Here is a 20,188-nt window from a genome sequence, read left to right on the forward strand (position 1 = left end):
AGTTGATCTGTGAAAGAAAAACAAATTTTGTGTTTTGGGGCTTTTGGACCTCATTGGAGTTTCTTTTATCATTCACATTATCATATAATCTTAATGTAAACAAGCTGGTAAAAAGAGTGAAAATTTATTGGTGTTTTAAATTAAAAGGATGCGTTCATTGAATGCCGATCCTTGTCGATCTTGTTTTTCATATTTTCACCTTTCTTCTACTGTTATAATCAAAATCGGACAAAAAATTAAAGAACAAAGTGTGCATCTTTAACTTAACAAATGTACAAATTCCGTCTGACCTGTATTTTCATAAACCATCTCTTAAATCAATTGAAATTCTTTTTTTATCTTCTAATGTATTTCAGTTTCCAGTCTACTTAATACTGTTTTGGCGGAATGGTTCAAGATTAAATACATAGAGTCTTTGGTACTCATTTAGCGAAATTATTTATAAAGTCTTACGAGAACGTAATCAAGCATAGATTTAAAACGATGTTTACAGCACCAATCAAAATGTAAATTTCGTTCGAAGTGACGCCTGACATTAACGTTATTATTACGTCATATGTTACGTCATAACGTTAGCAACAACGTTACGATTGGAGGAACATTGGTCCAGCAAGTTTTCAACAAGGTAACTTAATATTTGTTAATTTAAAAATCAACAAAACAGTACATATGTATATTAAATTATAAAATATTATATAATGCGTATATATACATGTATGCCAAATACATATTAGACTAGATCTAATTCTGATACCTCGTGAAATTCAAGAAGAACGTGTATCACAAAGGCTGATACTAGATTTTCTACAATAATAATAATAATAATAATAATAATAATAATATAGTAATAATAATAATAATAATAATAAAGTAATAATAATAATAATGATGATGATAATAATAATAATAATAATTACAATAATAATAGTATAATAATAACAAACACTTTATTTCATGTAAAAAATGTTTGAAAACCAGTTTTATCGTTGTAACAGATGTCCAATTCGTGTTTGAATACTAAAAATCTTTTTGATAAATGTTGACATTGGACGTAACATGTCAAGGACAGGATCTGACTCCCACGCGTCTGTACATATACATGTAGTAGGTTTTCCACCTTTCTATAACTTTAATTTTGATAGTGGATTGTTTTATAATTTTATCGGTGGTTTTGTAATTGGTATCTTATAGTAAGCCTTAGAGTGTTGAATTATTTTTTCAGGGTTGTAGCAGGGATCCAGGGGAAGAGTGTGGGTGGGTTGTTCAAACACTGATACTGCCGCCTGTGGTCTTTTTCGGATTTATTGCCATTTTGTTCAGTTTACACCTATTTTCAATATCACATCCAGGGTTCCCTGAATCACTTCATTTTTTATTTGATGCAAATGGCATATCATTAACTAAGAAAATGAAAAGTAAAGGGTCTAATTTAAACCCTTAAGGAGTCCCTCATTTTACTGTTCCACTTTGAATGATTAGTTCCATATTTGACAAACTGTGTTCTATTTTCAAGATATGATTTGAAGAGTTTTATTACGGTGTTTGAGAAGTTGTATAAATTTAACTTATGTGAGCTACCAAATCAAATGCCTTCTTTAGGTCTAAAAATACTGTGCCTATCAAACAACCCTCATCTAAATCATTAAGGAAGGATTCTATGAGTCGTATTAATTAAAACTGTTGAAAGAATGAATTTTTTCTGAAACCCGACTGACTTTCAAAGAGTCTGATAATGATTAAAGCATCTATCCATGCCACCATTTTAGACAAAAATCCTCCGGCATATCAGCGTTCGCTTTAAGTCAGTACACATATCTTCAAATGACTTTTTTCCATATTGTGTTAGTGCTGGTAACTAAGATATTTAGCCGTGGTAAAGGATAATTGAGCCGCGTCACGACAAAACCAACATAATGGGTTTGCGACCAGCATGGATCCAGACCAGCCTGCGCATCCGCGCAGTTTGATCAGGATCCATGCTGTTCGCTTACAAACCCTATAACAAGTAGAGAAACTGATAGCGAACAGCATGGATCCTGATAAGACTGCGCGGATGCGCAGGCTGGTCTGGATCCATGCTGGTCGCAAACCCATTATGTTGGTTTTGTCGTGACACGGCTCAAATTATTATACAGGCTCTATCTTACAAAGTTTTTCTTCATTAAGCTGAAATGTCAAAGCATCTGTATTACAATGTGATTTTGTCATTAAAACATCTTAATTAGATTGACTTTCTATTTTATATAAACATAATGATACATCGACCGATGTCCTTTTGCAGTTTATAATTTTATATCAGATTTCAGAAATTCAACGGCCAATATGCATATAGTCTCGTATAATTTTAGAAAGAAATGACAACGAGTATTGTATACTAACAGTATCTTTTTAATTATATTTAGTAATTAGTGTATCCAATGATTTTGACAGAGACTGAAATGAACAATTCTTCAATCATGGCTAATAAATAACGCTATGGGAATTTAGTTTTCATGTAGACAAAAATATGTCCCAGAAAATATTGTTGCAGTCAAACCATTTACATGCAGAAGAATAAATTAAGTTCATTACAAACTAAATTTCGTTGTAACGTCATGGTCAAGAATGATATTCTTATACATTATCTAGCATTTATCTTTCTTTTTGTTTTGTTGAGAAAAATAAACTGATGTTGTGTTTGCAATTAATAAAAATGTTTAGATTAATGACAGACTATATGACTTCATCAGACATCAAAATATACAATTTAAGATCTAGCTTACGAAAAGTTAATGTATCATGGACAAGATCTAAAACAAATTATGTTAAAGAAACATTTTCTTATCATGGCATAAACATTTGGAACAATTATCTTCAAATATTCAACATGTTGACACTCTGTGTTTTAAAGAAAAAAAAACAACTTTAAATGAATGAATGAATGAATGAATGAGTGAGTGAGTGAGTGAGTGAGTGAGTGCGTGAGTGAGTGAGTGAGTGAGTGAGTGAGTGAGTGAGTGAGTGAGTGTGTTGAGAGTCTGTCGAGTAATTTGATAACTTAGATAAATAAACAAGTTGAGTTACCATATTCTAGAAAATATACATTTTATAAATTGTTAAGTCGTTTTATTTTTGTTCCTATATGGATGTTCTGTTGTTGTTTTTTTACAATTCAGAAGGCCACACTGGAAATAAGATATATGTGATTGCTGATGTATATTCTTATTGTGTTACCTTCTCTACGTGAAGATATTATCATTATTATTATTATAAATCCCCGATATTTTATTATTATTTATTATTGTTATTATCATTTTATTATTATTATCATTAATATTATTACTATTATTTTATTATAGATCCCTGCTATATTATTATTATCACTATTATTATTATTATTATTATTATTATTATAGATGCCCGCTATTGTATAGTTGCCTAATTTAAGTTGTCTAAAACTGTTTTCATTTCTATCTCTCTTTTTTTTTCTTTAACCACACAAAAATTACAAAATGTTCAACCACTGGACATTGGTGGCAGATTCTTATTGTAAAAAATATCATAATTATAATTTCTTTTTATACTACAATATCACGGGGGAGGAAGTGTTACACGAAGGATGGAGTTCTTATGATAACTTGTTTGGAGTTCTTATGATAACTGACACGGAGTTCCTGGAAAACGTTACGGATTTCTGTGGAAAACTTTTCTATATACTTAGAGAACTCGCGTAAAAAATGGTTATTTTTAACTTTAAATGGGGAGTTTGAGGTGCTAAATTAAACTTTGATAATTAAGCTTGCCCTACATATTGTATTATGTTTCCGAAAAAATATTTTAGTCCATATTTCGTCGCCGTTTAAAAAAATCTGGTAGTTTTGAGAAAAATTTCCAAATTACTTGCTAATTCGTACATATTGACTTTTTCATTTGTGATCTTCTTCGTTGCTATTATTATGCGCTGATTTTGTAGTTCTACTGAAGGTGGATCGAATCTCAACACAATGTTCCGTTTTATCATTTATTGTTTCTTTCTCAGTGGAATACCACAAATAATATATTTAATTTGCACAGGTTATCCTGACGTTAACAAATACAATGTAAATATTAAAAAGCAGTAACAAATATTTCTAGTGGAGAGCCACAATGTTATCACTTGGAAATCCAAAATCTAACTGTTCGATTTCTCTATCTTTACAATATTTCTAAAAATGGTTTCGTTTTAAACTGACCAATAAAATTTTAACATCTTTGTTTCTTAAATAACAAAATAACCAATCAGGTTTCAATACAAAATAATGTAACATAGCAACATATAATTTATAACAACAATCATCACCTGGACATTTTATCAGTAATAAGGTTTAACAACTTATTAAGTACAGACGGCTAAATTGACATTATCACCTAAATATAATAAAACTTTTAGCACCATTGATTGGACAAGGAGGAAAAGCCACATTTATTCTTCCGGTTACATAATTATAAATTTGACATCTATTGTTAAAACATATAGTACCTGTAACTTAACATATTTGAAATTTCACACATTGTTTTGAAAATATGACCTTTAAGAAAATGATTATATTTATAAATTTTTGTGTTTAAAAGAAAATCATCATGCATATTTATTCATTTTTTTTTGTAAAAGAATTTTATCATTTTTCGGCCGCACAACACTTCTCCCTCCTTTAAGACTATTTCACTCCTGTGAAATGGAGCATAAATATGTATATAACAAAAATAAATATCATTAAATTAGAATACTGTTTACGTAAGATATTTAGTTACAGAAATATATTGTGAACATAAAGCACCGATTTTGCTGAAAAGCGTAAGTACCATCCACTAATAATATATATCCTAATCACTGTCTTATTGTAAACAATACACCCTTAATGACGTCTATTTCTGTTGTATTGCCCTCTATGTCCTTGCTGTCTTCCGCGGTGACAATTGCCTCCCCTATGTTGGAACCCGGCTTCGCATGTGTTATAACGATCGTGTTGTTGGTTTTCATTTTCAGTTACTCTTCTGCGACATAAATATTTCGTTTTGTCTGTCAGCTGAGCGATCTCATTTCTCAAGCTTTCATTTTTATTTTTGAGTTCATCTATTTGGTCGTTTTTCATTGATTCTGTCACCATTGCTTCGTAAGTGTTCCGGTTGTATTCAAGTCTCAGTTCTTCATAATCGTCATGTATTTTCTTAAATTCTATTATGAGTTTGTCCATTTTTTCTAGTTTTGACGAGTCAGCCCTAAACTTTTCTTCTAGCGAGTTTCTTTGTAGTATCAATGTTTCTTGAAGATGACATATTTCTGATTTCTTGAGGGAAATCTCATTCTGCAGGTTTTCGGTAAAGTCCTTGAGTCTTTGATTTTTCAAAATTGAGAGCCACATTTTCTGATTTCAAACCGTTAATTGTTTTATTCATTGAATGAGTTAAAGATTTCAACATTTGAAATTCTGCTATTGAAACATGACTTACAGAGTTGTTTGTTTGGTTGTTCTGAAAGAAAGCATCGTTTTCATTGTAGAATGGTAATGTGCATTCTGCTGTTTTGCGTCTAATAAAAGTTGTCATTCGTTCTTGATCCCGATGTTTAGATAGACTTGACTTGACTGCTTGATGTCGGCAAACTCGCGCAAAATGTCCAATTCTCTTGCATTTGTTACATCTTGCCATTTTCGCACAACACTTCTCCTGTCTGTGATAATGATTATGTCCACATTGTCCACATGATTTTTCACTTCTAAATGGTATTCCATTTATGAAACTCATTGTTGTTTTTCTTGGGGAAGTTGAATTCGTAGTCTCGCTTGCTAAATTGAGAGGTTGGGAAAGACACTGATTCCCACCAAGTATTATGCGCTGATTTTGTAGTTCTACTGAAGGTGGATCGAATCTCAACACAATGTTCCGTTTTATCATTTATTGTTTCTTTCTCAGTGGAATACCACAAATAATATATTTAATTTGCACAGGTTATCCTGACGTTAACAAATACAATGTAAATATTAAAAACAGTAACAATTATTTGTAGTGGAAAGCCACAATGTTATCACTTGAAAATGCAAAAATATAACTGTTCAATTTATCTATCTTTACAATATTTCTAAAAATTGTTTTGTTTAAAACTGACCAATAAATTTTTTAACATCTTTGTTTTTTAAATAGGTTTCAATACAAAATAATGTAACATAGCAACATACATAGAATTTAGAAAAACAATCATCACCTCAGTCATAAGGTTTAACTACTTATTAAGTACAGACGGCTAAAATTACATTATCACCTAAATATAATAAAATTTTTAGCACCATTGATTGGACAAGGAGGAAAAGCCACATTTCTTCATCGGGTTACATAATTATTTATTTGACATCTGTTATTAAAACATATTATATCTGTAACTTAACAAATTTGAAATTTCACACATTGTTTTGAAAATATGACCTTTAAGAAAATGATTATATTTATAAATTTTTGTGTTTATTAGAAAATCATCATGCATATTTATTCATTTTTTTTTGTAAAAGAATTTTATCATTTTTCGGCCGCACAACACTATACATAATCACCTAATTATAGTAGAGAGTTGCAAACATAAAGCCCGGGCTAATAAATGTATACCCGATTTTTCAAATGTTACGGAGTTCTTGTGATAACTCAAAATATGTCCTGGAGTTCTTATGATAACTTTTGTTACTGCCAGTGTGTTTCTTGTGCTTAATTACGGCACGTTTAAGCGTATTTTATTAGTCAATAAGTGTGTAAATCATTATGAAGCATAGTACGCTTATCATTTGCACAAAAATTTGGTTATATAACGTTGGTTTTGATCGTGTTTTAGTTCCTAATTAAATTTGTGCGAAATCATATTGACATTATAAAACCCAACGAATGCACTAAATGTTTCTGTGTATACTGTTCGTCAACAAAAGTTTTATGTCATAAGTTTCCGCAAATGCAACATTGAGGCCATGTGGCAAAATTAAAACACGATCAATGAATATATCTGGAGAAGACATGAAACTGCTTTGGTGTACAGTCTACATAGGATAAACAGGTGCTAAGTTATATCTACAGGAACGACCGCCTCCGTGGTCGAGGGGTTTGAGTCGATGACTTCTAATCCAGTTACCTCTCTGGCGTGGGTTCGATCCCCGGGAGATGCTTTGGTAGTTTAGCACGGAGGAAGGTAGTCTAGTACTGGTGTATCTCTCCAGGAACGATGGAAACTACCCGCCCATATGACTGAAATACTGTTGGGAAAAGGCGTAAAATGAAACAAACAAACAAACAAAATTCTTCAGGAAAACCTGAATCAGCGGTCACCTGTATTCAGCAGTAACATGGCTTAAACCGCCAAGGAAAAAATATTTAAAACTTACACTTTTTTTCTCAGATAACTTGTTTTAAGCAACCGCCTTTCTAAAGCAGACAATAAGTAGTTGGGCTTCCCTCAAGAAGCGGCTAAGTAAATTGTATCATTATATACCATGTAACGTATATAACCGGGATATCCTTCACACCCATGCACCCGAAATGTATGATCTTTTTATGAATAAAAAATCAACCGATTACTACCGATCTCTTCGACAGATTTGCACGTGCCCTACGTGTTCGAGCGAAAGAAGTTCGACAATATATTTTTGTAATCAATTACAGCAAAAGTTGTTGCAAAATTTCCACTAGGACTCCAACTTTGATAAGAAAAATGTATGCAGTAATTTTCCGAAATATGGAAATTGCTATACGTCACGTGATGCTACATTGGATTTAATAGAGAAAGGAACAAGGTCGATAAACGGCATGAACCTTACGGTGACTCACATATCTTATTAAAGACTTACTTTCTATCGTCATATCATTGTCATAGAACTTTATACGTTTCTATGACAAAAACTGATACCTTTTAGAAATTGAAATACCCGTTGAATACATAAAGACGACACCCACCTCATTAAATTTAGATAAGGGTAGTGCATACTACCTACTATTTTGCTGATAACCATTTACATGCATACCGATAGCATAGTTACTTAATGTTCTCTAAAACTGCCAGAAATAATGCATATATGACGAAATCATGCTTGAGTATTAAATTCAAAGCGTATTTTTATCCTGTAAGTAAATGCTCTACATCAAGTATGTTTACAGTCATTCCAATAAAATAAAAAAACACACACACACACACAAAGACAAAAACAAACACAAAAAAAAACCACAAGAAACGGAGGTAAGAAAAATATCTCTTGAACTGAAAAACACGATCAAAACCAACGTTATATAACCAAATTATTTTGCAAATGATAAGCGTACTATGCTTCACAATGATTTACACACTTATTGACTAATAAAAATACGCTTAAACGTGCCGTGATTAAGCACAAAACACACTGGCAGAAACAAAAGTTATCATAAGAACTCCAGGACATATTTTGAGTTATCGCAAAAACTCCGTAACATTTGAAAAGTCGGGTATAAATTTATAAGCCCGGGCTTTATGTTTGCATCTCTCCATAATTATTAGGTAATTAAGTATAGCAACGAAGAAGATCACAAATGAAAAGGTCAATATGTACGAATTAGCAAGTAATTTGGTAATTTTTCTCAAAACTACCAGATTTTTTTTAAAAAGGCGACAAAATATGGACTTAACGATTTTTTCTGAAACAAAATACAATATGTAGGGCAAGCTTAATTATCAAAGTTTCATTTAGCACCTCAAACTCCCCATTTAAAGTTAAAAATAACCATTTTTTACGCGAGTTCTCCAAGTATATAGAAAAGTTTTCCACAGAAATCCGTAACGTTTTCCAGGAACTCCGTGACAGTTATCATAAGAACTCCGAACAAGTTATCATAAGAACTCCATCTTTCGTGTAACACTTCCTCCCCCGTGAATATATTCAATCATGAAACATCTCATTTAGTGTAAAAGTAATCTGTTAGTTTATTTGAAACATAAAAGTTAGCTTGTGAAATTTGTTGAAGGGTTATATTTCGTTTTGTTTCATGTCACAAGGTCGTAAAACATTTTGTTCTACTTTCAGAAGCCAAATTGTCTAAATCAGTAACAACCCGTATTTTTCCGGACACGGTTTGGGTTCGGAAACCTGTGATCACCGCACGAAACAAAATCTGGTTCCCACACAGAGGCTGTAAGAATCTTGTTCTTCCGCGTCGTGTACATGACTGTCAGGAACCAGCAAATAAATATATAAACGCAACTGTAAACTCGTTATCAAAGGAACCAATCAAGATTGGAACATCCGTGGACACAGGTATGGAAGAGTTTTCAAATAAATTACCAGGTTCCGATGTGGATATAAACATGAATATCGAGAGGGTTAAAAGCAAAAAGTTTGACACAGAAAATGGTAAATTGATAAAAGAAGAGAAAATACAAAGGTCTCAAGGTTGTATTTATAATTATATAAAAGATGCAGAAGATGAACTGGAGAGTGATGAAGTCAATAAAGACACTGCTGTCAATAACGAAACGGAGGATGGTAATACTCTTGCAGTAAATAACGAAACGGAAAATACACGTTTAAACAAACAAGACACGGATGATATATCTAACAAAGAAAAAAGAAATGAACTATCATTTAATATATGCACTGATGACATAGAATATAGTATTGAAAAGTTGGCCAATAATTTAACACATCATGCATTTTCGAAATACAACAAAAACAATAATTCCCTGTGTGACAATAACGCTCGTAATTTGCTAGCAAGCGTTGCCCCGACGTACATCATGGAAATGCCCAGAATTCAACGAAGATTTAAAACCATTCGATATATTCCGGTCACAGATACAGAACACTTATATCATGAACATCCAGAAAAAAATGTAATCGTTCCAAGTTCAAGCAGTTATGCTTATATAAGAAAGAAAAGAAATCCACCTAGAAAATCAGGCTGGTTGACTTACTTGGTATCTTGGTCGTGTAAACTTGGCGCTGTAGGGATGTTGGTCATATTTGGTTTTTGTTTGTTCGAGAAGTACAAAGATAAACGATTATACACGTAATATTGAGGTTAAAAAATAAATATTTGAATATCATTCTTCGTGTTCTTTATTCATCAACTTATATTCCATTTATGACATATACAAGATAAAAGTGTTTGGCAATATTAAGCCGGGGTCATTTAACTGTCAAGTGGACTTTCCTTGGCAATTATTCGTTTCAAAAGTAATGAATTCGGCCAAGGAAGTATGCTATTCGTATAGATATGAAACATATTCGCGAAGCACCTTCTTATAGCCCCAAAGGTAATATGGCATTATGAATATAAAAGATTGAGGTTCTTATCTAGCTCGTGAATATTTTTCAGTACTTGTACAATGGCTTGATAAGATTCGACTGTAAGTATAGAAATAACCACAACGTCATTTCAATCCCCATGTTATAGAAAACAACAACAATTTGATATACATGTATGTCCAATTGGTAAGTTTCATTCAGCGTGAAATAATGTTTGTTTCCCAAAATTTGACTTAGAAACTAAGATATTTGCATATGAAATTGACCTACAAATGATAGAGTGGCAATCAGTTTATAAATTTTAGTAAAAGCTAAAAAAAATCGTCCGCCTACAGTGCAAGTAGGGTTATAAATTTATTTTCACTGATCTCCTTTGCGATATATCTTGCATCTTCATCAACTATGGCTTTGACAGTGCTGATGCCTTTTTCAGACTTCAGAGGTAGCGGAAATTTGCCGGTCAGGACGGAGATTATCCTTAACTCCCTTAAACATTTGACATCTACCTGACAATTGTACAATATGGAAGGGCGTCTTTCCATAAACTAAATCTAGACACGTGTTTATTTCTGACAGGCATTTAACCAATAACCCACGAATTTTGCAAAAAGCACTTTGCTCCTCTCTCAAGTCACAATGCAACTCAGCCATATTTACAACCAGTATACAAAACCACATGTAGATCTACATGTGCTAAATCTCTATTGCATGTGCAAATCTTGCCAATATAGACTGTTGGTTAGAAAAATCAATAATCTTTCCAGGGTATATTATACATGTACTTTCACATACAAATCATGGTTAAAAATAGAGCAAGTTGTTGCCACTAATTGAAATATGCCTCTCCTATGTACATTTTACATATGTAATATGATGTTTTTTTTTAATCTTGACACAGGACAATACAACATAATATACGTGAATAATGACAATGAACACAACTCATAAACAGATAAAACTTTATTCCTTGATAAAAATATCTAACAACAGTTCAATTATCAAGAAATTACTTTGGTGTGTGGAAGTTGTTTGCAGGACTGTTTAAACGAGTTTATATCATCTATAGGAGTAGACAGACTTTGATCAGGGTCTATCAAACACTTGATTTCATGATCTGTGTCACTGAGATGCTTCATTGCAACAACATTCTCTTGGCAACCAATCACCTGCAAATTACAAGTATACATAATTGTACACATCATTATACATAGCTGAAATGTGCCTCCTTATAGAAACATACCATAAAGATTATTATTGAATTTATAAAAGCCGTGCTGTGCTGTCATTCAAAGAAAATACTAAGCATTACATTTCCGTATTTTAGACCACGGATTTATATTAAATCCGTGTTGGATTTATATTAAATCCGTGTTTAGACATACATGTTTATTATAAAGATTCTGAACAGGTTATTTAGCCCATAATCAACATTCATAAATTTAAAAACCAAAGCTGCCTCCGAGTGTTAAGCAGAAAATAACCGATAAAAGTCTAAATCCCCCCCCCCCATGTCATTAAACAAAGAAAAAAAGTCTCCAGACAAATAAAACCAACCTTCATTAATATTAAAAAAAATCAAAGTGTTTTAACTGTAGTAAATTGGCTATAAGACTTATTGCAACACTGATATTCAATTCAATGTTTATTTGACTAAAACAATTTAAAATTTAAAAAAAAATGAGATGCCTTAACTGGGATTTGAACTCCAGACCTCTTGCTTCATAAGCGAGCATGTAAACCACTCGACCACAGTGAAGTTACATGTATATGTTAATGAAGAAAACCTCATTATTCTAAATTAGGGTTTCTAACCCTTATTAATTTCGATATATTTTGTTTATGGTAAACCTTTTGTTTAACACTGGTGTAAATAATCATGGAGCTTAATATAAGCATGTATATCTATATAGAATAACACAATATTAGAAATCTTCGACCATTCGGGAACAATTTTTTTTCCCCGAGAAAGCTTTAAAATTAATGTGCCTGTCATTTGACAATCTTTACGCAGTGATCTCCCCTTACTTTTTCTGCGTTAGTGTACATATAAAGGGAAGTAACCGCTTCGGGAGTTTGGACTACTTTGTTTTTGCAAATAAGCACATCAGGGTCTAAAATTTCCCTACCATTATTTATTTTGTCTGATGACCCAAATAAATAAAAATAATAACACTATATTGGTTGGTTCCAATCTAAACCACTTTAAATAGGCAAATGCTTACTAATGAAACCTAGCCTTTACAAAAAATATATGTATATATATTTTTTTAATTTTCAACCATATCAATAAAAAATCTTCATTTTGTTATATTTCTTTTCATGTAATTGTCATCTTCGTGCTTATTTTGTTCAACTGAAAATTATTTCAAATTTTACAAAATAAAAGTTAAATTCTTCAGACCAAAAGAAGCTGAAAGAAACGTAATATGCATGGCTTTGTTTGCCATGAGAAAATACATGCCTGAAAACTAATCTTTCTCTGTTTATCTCCCAAATATTCATCTGTAAACCAGTCTTGTAAAGTCTTCAATGAAAGCGTCTTTAAAACAGCTATCTGAAAAAAGGAATAATTTAAATATTTATTTCATTTCACTCGTATATAATAATGATGACAATTTTTGGATGTAATATTTATCAATATCGAAAGTTTTGAAAGATGTGTTATGATCGAATCTAACCGCCACAAATCTTTTCTTTAAATGTTGTAAGCTAAATCAATTAATCTAGCAACCCCACAAAAAAAATGTATCATGATAGTTAATTACAACCATAAAGAAAGTGCTGACTTTTTAAGAATGGCATGTTAAGTCACTGTCATATTCTGAATTTCTATCATACTTTTTATTGTTCCACAGTTTCTGTCAGAATAAGTATAATCACAATTTTTAATATCTTTCTTGTACCTGTTTTGCATACAATGATTAATTTCTCAAAAATCAAAAATATGACTGCAATATGAACCGAATACCCCTTCTCAGTTTAAGATGCATGCAATTCAATTTCTGGGACAAAAAATTAAGACTGTCAATGCACATTTTTCAAACATTTACACAAACGGGCGCCTGATAAATCAAAGGTAACAACATATAGACCATGTACTATACAGCTCACCTCTTTTTCTAGCCGATCAAAGACGTAGGTTTGATCGACAATCTCTCTCCAATGTCTAGAGGTCTCCTCTTCTAGCTGTGTGTCCTCTGTCCTCTTCAATGTTATCTCAGATTCTATCTACAAATATAAAATAAAGAATGAATATCTACCGTATTACATTTTAGTTGATCTTCTTTTCTGTACTTTCATATATATTAAAATAGAGATAGTTAAAGCTTTAACCTAACTGTTATGTAATAGACATCCAATGTTAGAGGCGGATTGTAAACTGTTACCAATATTGATTCAAGATTAAAGGGCTTTTTTCAGTGGAAAAAATTCATTCAGCAGATGTACCTTTTGATTAAATGAAAGTAAATTTCATTTCATTAATTATCTTTGTTTATATTTTTCATTGTATTTATTTTTTTTTTATTTTATTTAATTGATTCCATTTTTTTTTTGCTACTGGGAATGTTCGCTACCACTGCCCCATTGGAGCCTCTGTGAAAAAAACTACCAGGTGCGAAAACAAGAGGGCCATGATGGCCCTGAGGTCGCTCACCTGTATATAGGCCCCCGGAGCGGGGCCAGTTTTAACCCCAGGGCTTTTATTTGAACAAACTTGGAAGACACCCATTAGAAGATGTTTCATGATGTTAAGTTTTTACTACACACATATAATGAAAAACAATGCAATTTCCCCTCCCCCCCCCCGGCAGGGCCAATTTTAACCCAAGGGCTTTTATTTGAACAAACTTGGTAGACACCCAAAAGAAGATGTTTCATGCTAAACATCTAAGCTCTAGCTCATTGGGTTTTTTAAAAGAAGATTTTTTAAGTTTTTACTATACACATAATAAGTTAATACAATGACACCCCGGGAGCGGGGCCAGTTTTGACTCCAGGGCTTTTATTTGAACAAACTTGGTAGACACCCAAAAGAAGATGTTTCATGCTTAATATCTAAACTCTAGCTATTTGGGTTTTTTCAAAGAAGATTTTTAAGTTTTTGCTATACACATATAAGGAAAATCAATGACCCCGGGGCGGGGCCAATTTTGACCCCAGGGCTTTTATTTGAACAAACTTTGTAGACACTCACTAGAAGATGTTCCATGCTTAATATCTAAACTCTAGCTATTTGGGTTTTTTCAAAGAAGATTTTTTAAGTTTTTGCTATACACATATAAGGAAAAACAATGACCCCCGGGGCGGGGCCAATTTTGACCCCAGGGCTTTTATTTGAACAAACTTGGTAGACACTCACTAGAAGATGTTTCATGCTAAATATCTTAGCTCTAGCTCTTTGAGTTCTTTAAAAGAAGATTTTTTTAAGTTTTTACTATATGCATATAGGGAAAATCAATGACCCCCTGGGGCGGGGCCAATTTTGACCCCAGGGCTTTTATTTGAACAAACTTGGTAGACACCCATTAGAAGATGTTTCATGCTAAATATCTTAGCTCTAGCTCTTTGAGTTCTTTAAAAGAAAGTTTTTTAAGTTTTTACTATATGCATATAGGGAAAATCAATGACCCCCTGGGGAGGGGCCAATTTTGACCCCAGGGCTTTAATTTAAACAAACTTGGTAGACACCCATTAGAAGATGTTTCATGCTAAATATCTTAGCTCTAGCTCTTTGAGTTCTTTAAAAGAAGATTTTTTAAGTTTTTACTAAATGCATATATGGAAAATCAATAACCCCCTGGGGCGGGCCAATTTTTACCCCAGGGCTTTTATTTGAACAAACTTGGTAGACACTCATTAGAAGATGTTTCATGCTAAATATCTTAGCTCTAGCTCTTTTAGTTCTTTAAAAAAAGATTTTTTAAGTTTTTACTATATGCATATAGGGAAAATCAATGACCCCCTGGGGCGGGGCCAATTTTGACCCCAGGGCTTTTATTTGAACAAACTTGGTAGACACTCACTAGAAGATGTTTCATGCCAAATATCTAAGCTCTAGCTCTTTGGGTTTTTTAAAAGAAGATATTTTAAGTTTTTTCTTTCAGTTGCTATGGCAACCAGAGTTCTGCATGGAATTAAATTCTTTGAACAATTTTTAAAGGTGACTACCAAAGGAACATTCTTGTGAAGTTTGGATGAAATGGGCTTAGTGGTTTCTGAGGAGATGTCATTTAAAGTAAAAGTTTACGGACGGACGGACGGCCGGACGACGGACAGACGCCGGACGAAAAGCGATCACAAAAGCTCACCCTGTCACTTTGTGACAGGTGAGCTAAAAACTCAACCGATATATAACAGTCGAGTTTTTTCCTATATGAAACAATGAAAAACTGTACTGCTATATATCAATACAGTTTTCAAATGCTCATTGAAGTGTACTGAGTATAATGGGTTAGTAAGAACAAAGGAAAAGTTCCAAACCATGCCATAACAATACTATAAGATCATTTTTCACAACTTTTCATATTTTTTTCTCCTGAATAATGATTTCCTTTTTGTCTTTCTTCATTTTATCTTTCTTGAGTCTGATTTAAAGTTACACTGACACTGTTTAAGGTCATACAGTGATTTCCTGTTTTACTGGTGGGAGGATAACCTAAGGTGCCCCTCTGTGCATTATTTCAGGCAAAAAATCAAGCTGACTCTTCTTGAACAATTTCAACCTTGTCTCTCCCTCCCTAAGGTTATAAAAATGCATATTAAGGCAAAAATGAGAAAAATGAAGAAAATTTCATAAATTACCAAGGTTTCAAATTCTTCCTGTGTCATACTTTGCAGGATATCTTTCATCTCAAGCAGGAATTTCTCTATCTGTTCATCCACATATTGCATACTGAAAAAATTATCTCGTACTGTAAATTACGGTATAACGGCAAGACCAGAATTTTGCAAAAAGTGAATTTTAAAAATTTCCACAAGGTTAAATCTAAAAAAAAAAAAACGAATATATTTACATCTATGTAGAAACAGAATGATATGAAATGGCTAGTGAGACATCAATCGTGGTCATAAGAAGCATGGGGATACTAGTTAAAATGACAATGTGTGTGCTGTATTACAACTACTAGTTGTGTAGCGGTCAATATTGTTGAAGACGCTTTATTCTATTGGCTGATTAATGCATTTTACTTTGAATTCTAATTATGTTACACATATGATGAAATAAGAGCTACCCATAAGACAGAAGTCTGGACTATTTACAGTGCCTGACAGTAAGAAAAGGGACATAACTCTGTGAAAAGGAAACTCAAGAGTTACGGGACCTGTGCTCATCAAGTAAGATAATCACATAGAACAAGTGTGTAAAGTATTAACCGATTCCTTGGTAACAATTTGCATGCAAAAACTTAAACAAACTGTGACACATATGCCAATGCCTGGGTAAGTTCAACAGTTTTCCTTATTCTATGAAAAGTCCAGCTAAAAACAAGTGAAAAATTTTCAGATGAAATACTTGTAGTCATGACTGAACAGTACATAATATTACTTAACAAGAGCTGTCGGTAGGACAGCATGCTCGACTATTCTTAGTGCTTGATAGTAAAAAAAATGCCTGATACAGTTACCTCCTCCTGTTTACAGGTTGGGGTCATGATGGTGAACAAGTGTGCAAAGTTTCAAAGCCATATGTCAATGGACTTTGAAAATATTTGAACTATTACAAAAACTTTAACGTAAATTCTAAGTCGAAAAAGGGGCATAATTCTGTCAAAATGCTTGATAGAGTTACCTCCTCCTGTTTACAGGTTGGGGTCATGATGTTGAACAAGCGTGCAAAGTTTCAAAGCCATATGTCAATGGACTTTGAAAATATTTGAACTATTACAAAAACTTTAACGTAAATTCTAAGTCGAAAAAGGGGCATAATTCTGTCAAAATGCTTAATAGAGTTACCTCCTGCTGTCTACAGGTTGGGGTCATGATGGTGAACAAGTGTGCAAAGTTTCAAAGCCATATGTCTATGGACTTTGAAAATATTTGAACTATTACAAAAACTTTAACGTAAATTCTAAGTCGAAAAAGGGGCATAATTCTGTCAAAATGCTTGATAGAGTTACCTCTTCCTGTCTACAGGTTGGGGTCATGATGGTGAACAAGTGTGCAAAGTTTCAAAGCCATATGTCAATGGACTTTGAAAATATTTGAACTATTACAAAAACTTTAACGTAAATTCTAAGTCGAAAAAGGGGCATAATTCTGTCAAAATGCTTGATAGAGTTACCTCCTCCTGTTTACAGGTTGGGGTCATGATGTTGAACAAGCGTGCAAAGTTTCAAAGCCATATGTCAATGGACTTTGAAAATATTTGAACTATTATAAAAACTTTAACGTAAATTCTAAGTCGAAAAAGGGGCATAATTCTGTCAAAATGCTTGATAGAGTTACCTCCTCCTGTCTACAGGTTGGGGTCATGATGGTGAACAAGTGTGCAAAGTTTCAAAGCCATATGTCAATGGACTTTGAAAATATTTGAACTATTACAAAAACTTTAACGTAAATTCTAAGTCGAAAAAGGGCATAATTCTGTCAAAATACTTGATAGAGTTACCTCCTCCTGTCTACAGGTTGGGGTCATGATGGTGAACAAGTGTGCAAAGTTTCAAAGCCATATGTCAATGGACTTTGAAAATATTTGAACTATTACAAAAACTTTAACGTAAATTCTAAGTCGAAAAAGGGGCATAATTCTGTCAAAATGCTTGATAGAGTTACCTCCTCCTGTCTACAGGTTGGGGTCATGATGTTGAACAAGTGTGCAAAGTTTCAAAGCCATATGTCAATGGACTTTGAAAATATTTGAACTATTACAAAAACTTTAACATAAATTCTAAGTCGAAAAAGGGGCATAATTCTGTCAAAATGCTTGATAGAGTTACCTCCTCCTGTCTACAGGTTGGGGTCATGATGTTGAACAAGTGTGCAAAGTTTCAAAGCCATATGTCAATGGACTTTGAAAATATTTGAACTATTACAAAAACTTTAACGTAAATTCTAAGTCGAAAAAGGGGCATAATTCTGTCAAAATGCTTGATAGAGTTACCTCCTCCTGTCTACAGGTTGGGGTCATGATGGTGAACAAGTGTGCAAAGTTTCAAAGCCATATGTCAATGGACTTTGAAAATATTTGAACTATTACAAAAACTTTAACATAAATTCTAAGTCGAAAAAGGGGCATAATTCTGTCAAAATGCTTGATAGAGTTACCTCTTCCTGTCTACAGGTTGGGGTCATGATGTTGAACAAGTGTGCAAAGTTTCAAAGCCATATGTCAATGGACTTTGAAAATATTTGAACTATTACAAAAACTTTAACATAAGTGGTTACGCCGACGCCGACGCCGACGCTCGGGTGACTGCAATAGCTCTACTTATTCTTATCGAATAGTCGAGCTAAAAACCAAGGGACATAACTCTGAAATAAACTATCACAGCCATACATGTCAGCCAATAATGTGAACAGCTATTTTTACTTAAAACAAAACATTTAAAGTTTCATACGTTTGCAGCAGGACTATTAGAGATGAAGTATAAACAAGACTGTATTCACAGACATAGTGGCATTCAGTCATGTTAAATTCTATAGACCCTCATCACTTTAACTATTAAAGAAATAACATGGCATTAATACCTGAAATTTTGAGCTTTGCATTCCACGCATATCCCCAGGGCAATGACACCACATGTCATATGGTTAATACAACTTACACTGTAGCCCAGCTGTTGTTTGGTACGTAATGTGTTAAAACATGGCTCTGTCATACGTGTCTGCAATATAATGTATATAAACAATCTATAGAAACTTTAAATTTTTTGAAGAGAAAGTTTCATGATTTGCAAAATGTTAACAAGATATTTGAATATGCACTATGCTGAGTCCAATCTGCACTATATTGAGTCCTATTTGCACAATGCTGAGTCCACTTTGCACTATATTGAGTCCAATTTGCAAAATATTGAGTCCAATTAGCACTATGTTGAGTACAATTTGCAGTATTAAGTGTTCAAATTGAGTACCGCTCAAGCCAGTGCTAGGGGACGTGAGGGATGTTGCACTTTTTCATTCATTTTCTCTTAAGTACAGACTCAATCAAAGCGAGTCTGCAATTTTCATTTAATTTTTTTTGTGATTAATGCTCTGGAAAGATCACTCTTCCATCAGATTTTTTCAAATTTCTAATTGATGATATAAGTAAATAGCTGTTCCTCATGAATTACTCCAATTAACAGCCACACTTAATATACAACTTCAATTTACAGCTATTCCTTTTTTAGTTTTCATACACAAAAACAAAAACCTATATAAAAATATGATTACTGGTTCCCATAACTTACACAGAGTAGTTCATTGAGACAACACTTCAGCAGGGTACCAGGCTGACTCTGGTAATAATTATGAACACAGGACATCGTATCTTCTGGGTTGAAACTCTTGATCTGACAGTAAAGCTTCTCTTGTGGAATAGCAATCAGATTGTTCTAGAAAGAAAATATAACATATTAATTATTATTAATTTTAATGGCCCCAGGATTTGTTGAAGAAAGTACTCTTTTTAAAAACATTTGTTAAGTCTAGAAATTGCTGATGGCACACAACTTTTTACACAAAGAAAAAATCTACCTACCAAAGGAGGCTGGTGGTAAATGTGCCTGTTCATGGTTTGAATGGTGCACAAGAGGAGCATTATAGGTCTTATCAGTAAAGCTAACAACCTTTAAAATATCAGTGTGCTATGAAACCGAGCCACAAAATATAATGTAATAATAATGTGGATCAGTTTCAAAGCATAACTCTGTAGAACGATAACTCAAGAGTTATGGGACTTGTGCCTATTGTGTTAGACAATCACAGGTATTTGAAGTTTCAAC

The 20,188-nt window shown here is 33.0% G+C and overlaps 2 protein-coding genes across 2 annotated transcripts in view; one reads left to right on the plus strand and one right to left on the minus strand.

Annotated features, from left to right (window-relative positions):
• Window positions 1-566: 566 nt before the first annotated feature.
• Window positions 567-10,060, plus strand: LOC132733718 (uncharacterized). Its single transcript, XM_060720394.1, has 2 exons — window positions 567-625; window positions 9,042-10,060. The coding sequence occupies exon 2, from the start codon at window positions 9,275-9,277 to the stop codon at window positions 10,025-10,027; it is 753 nt and encodes a 250-aa protein (XP_060576377.1). The 5' UTR covers window positions 567-625; window positions 9,042-9,274; the 3' UTR covers window positions 10,028-10,060.
• Window positions 10,061-11,207: 1,147 nt separating this feature from the next.
• Window positions 11,208-20,188, minus strand: part of LOC132733717 (nardilysin-like) — a 40,737-nt gene continuing 31,756 nt past the window's right edge. The window contains exons 25-30 of the mRNA XM_060720393.1: window positions 19,655-19,798; window positions 18,951-19,087; window positions 16,065-16,155; window positions 13,374-13,490; window positions 12,724-12,816; window positions 11,208-11,428 (exon numbers count right to left, since the gene is read on the minus strand). Of these exons, the coding sequence (XP_060576376.1) occupies window positions 11,261-11,428; window positions 12,724-12,816; window positions 13,374-13,490; window positions 16,065-16,155; window positions 18,951-19,087; window positions 19,655-19,798 (750 nt within the window). The 3' untranslated portion in view covers window positions 11,208-11,260. The remainder of the gene's footprint in view (window positions 11,429-12,723; window positions 12,817-13,373; window positions 13,491-16,064; window positions 16,156-18,950; window positions 19,088-19,654; window positions 19,799-20,188) is intronic.

Source organism: Ruditapes philippinarum, unplaced genomic scaffold (assembly GCF_026571515.1).
Source record: "Ruditapes philippinarum isolate M1 unplaced genomic scaffold, ASM2657151v2 ctg4700_1_1_1_1, whole genome shotgun sequence".
In the NCBI taxonomy this organism is placed as follows: domain Eukaryota; kingdom Metazoa; phylum Mollusca; class Bivalvia; order Venerida; family Veneridae; genus Ruditapes; species Ruditapes philippinarum.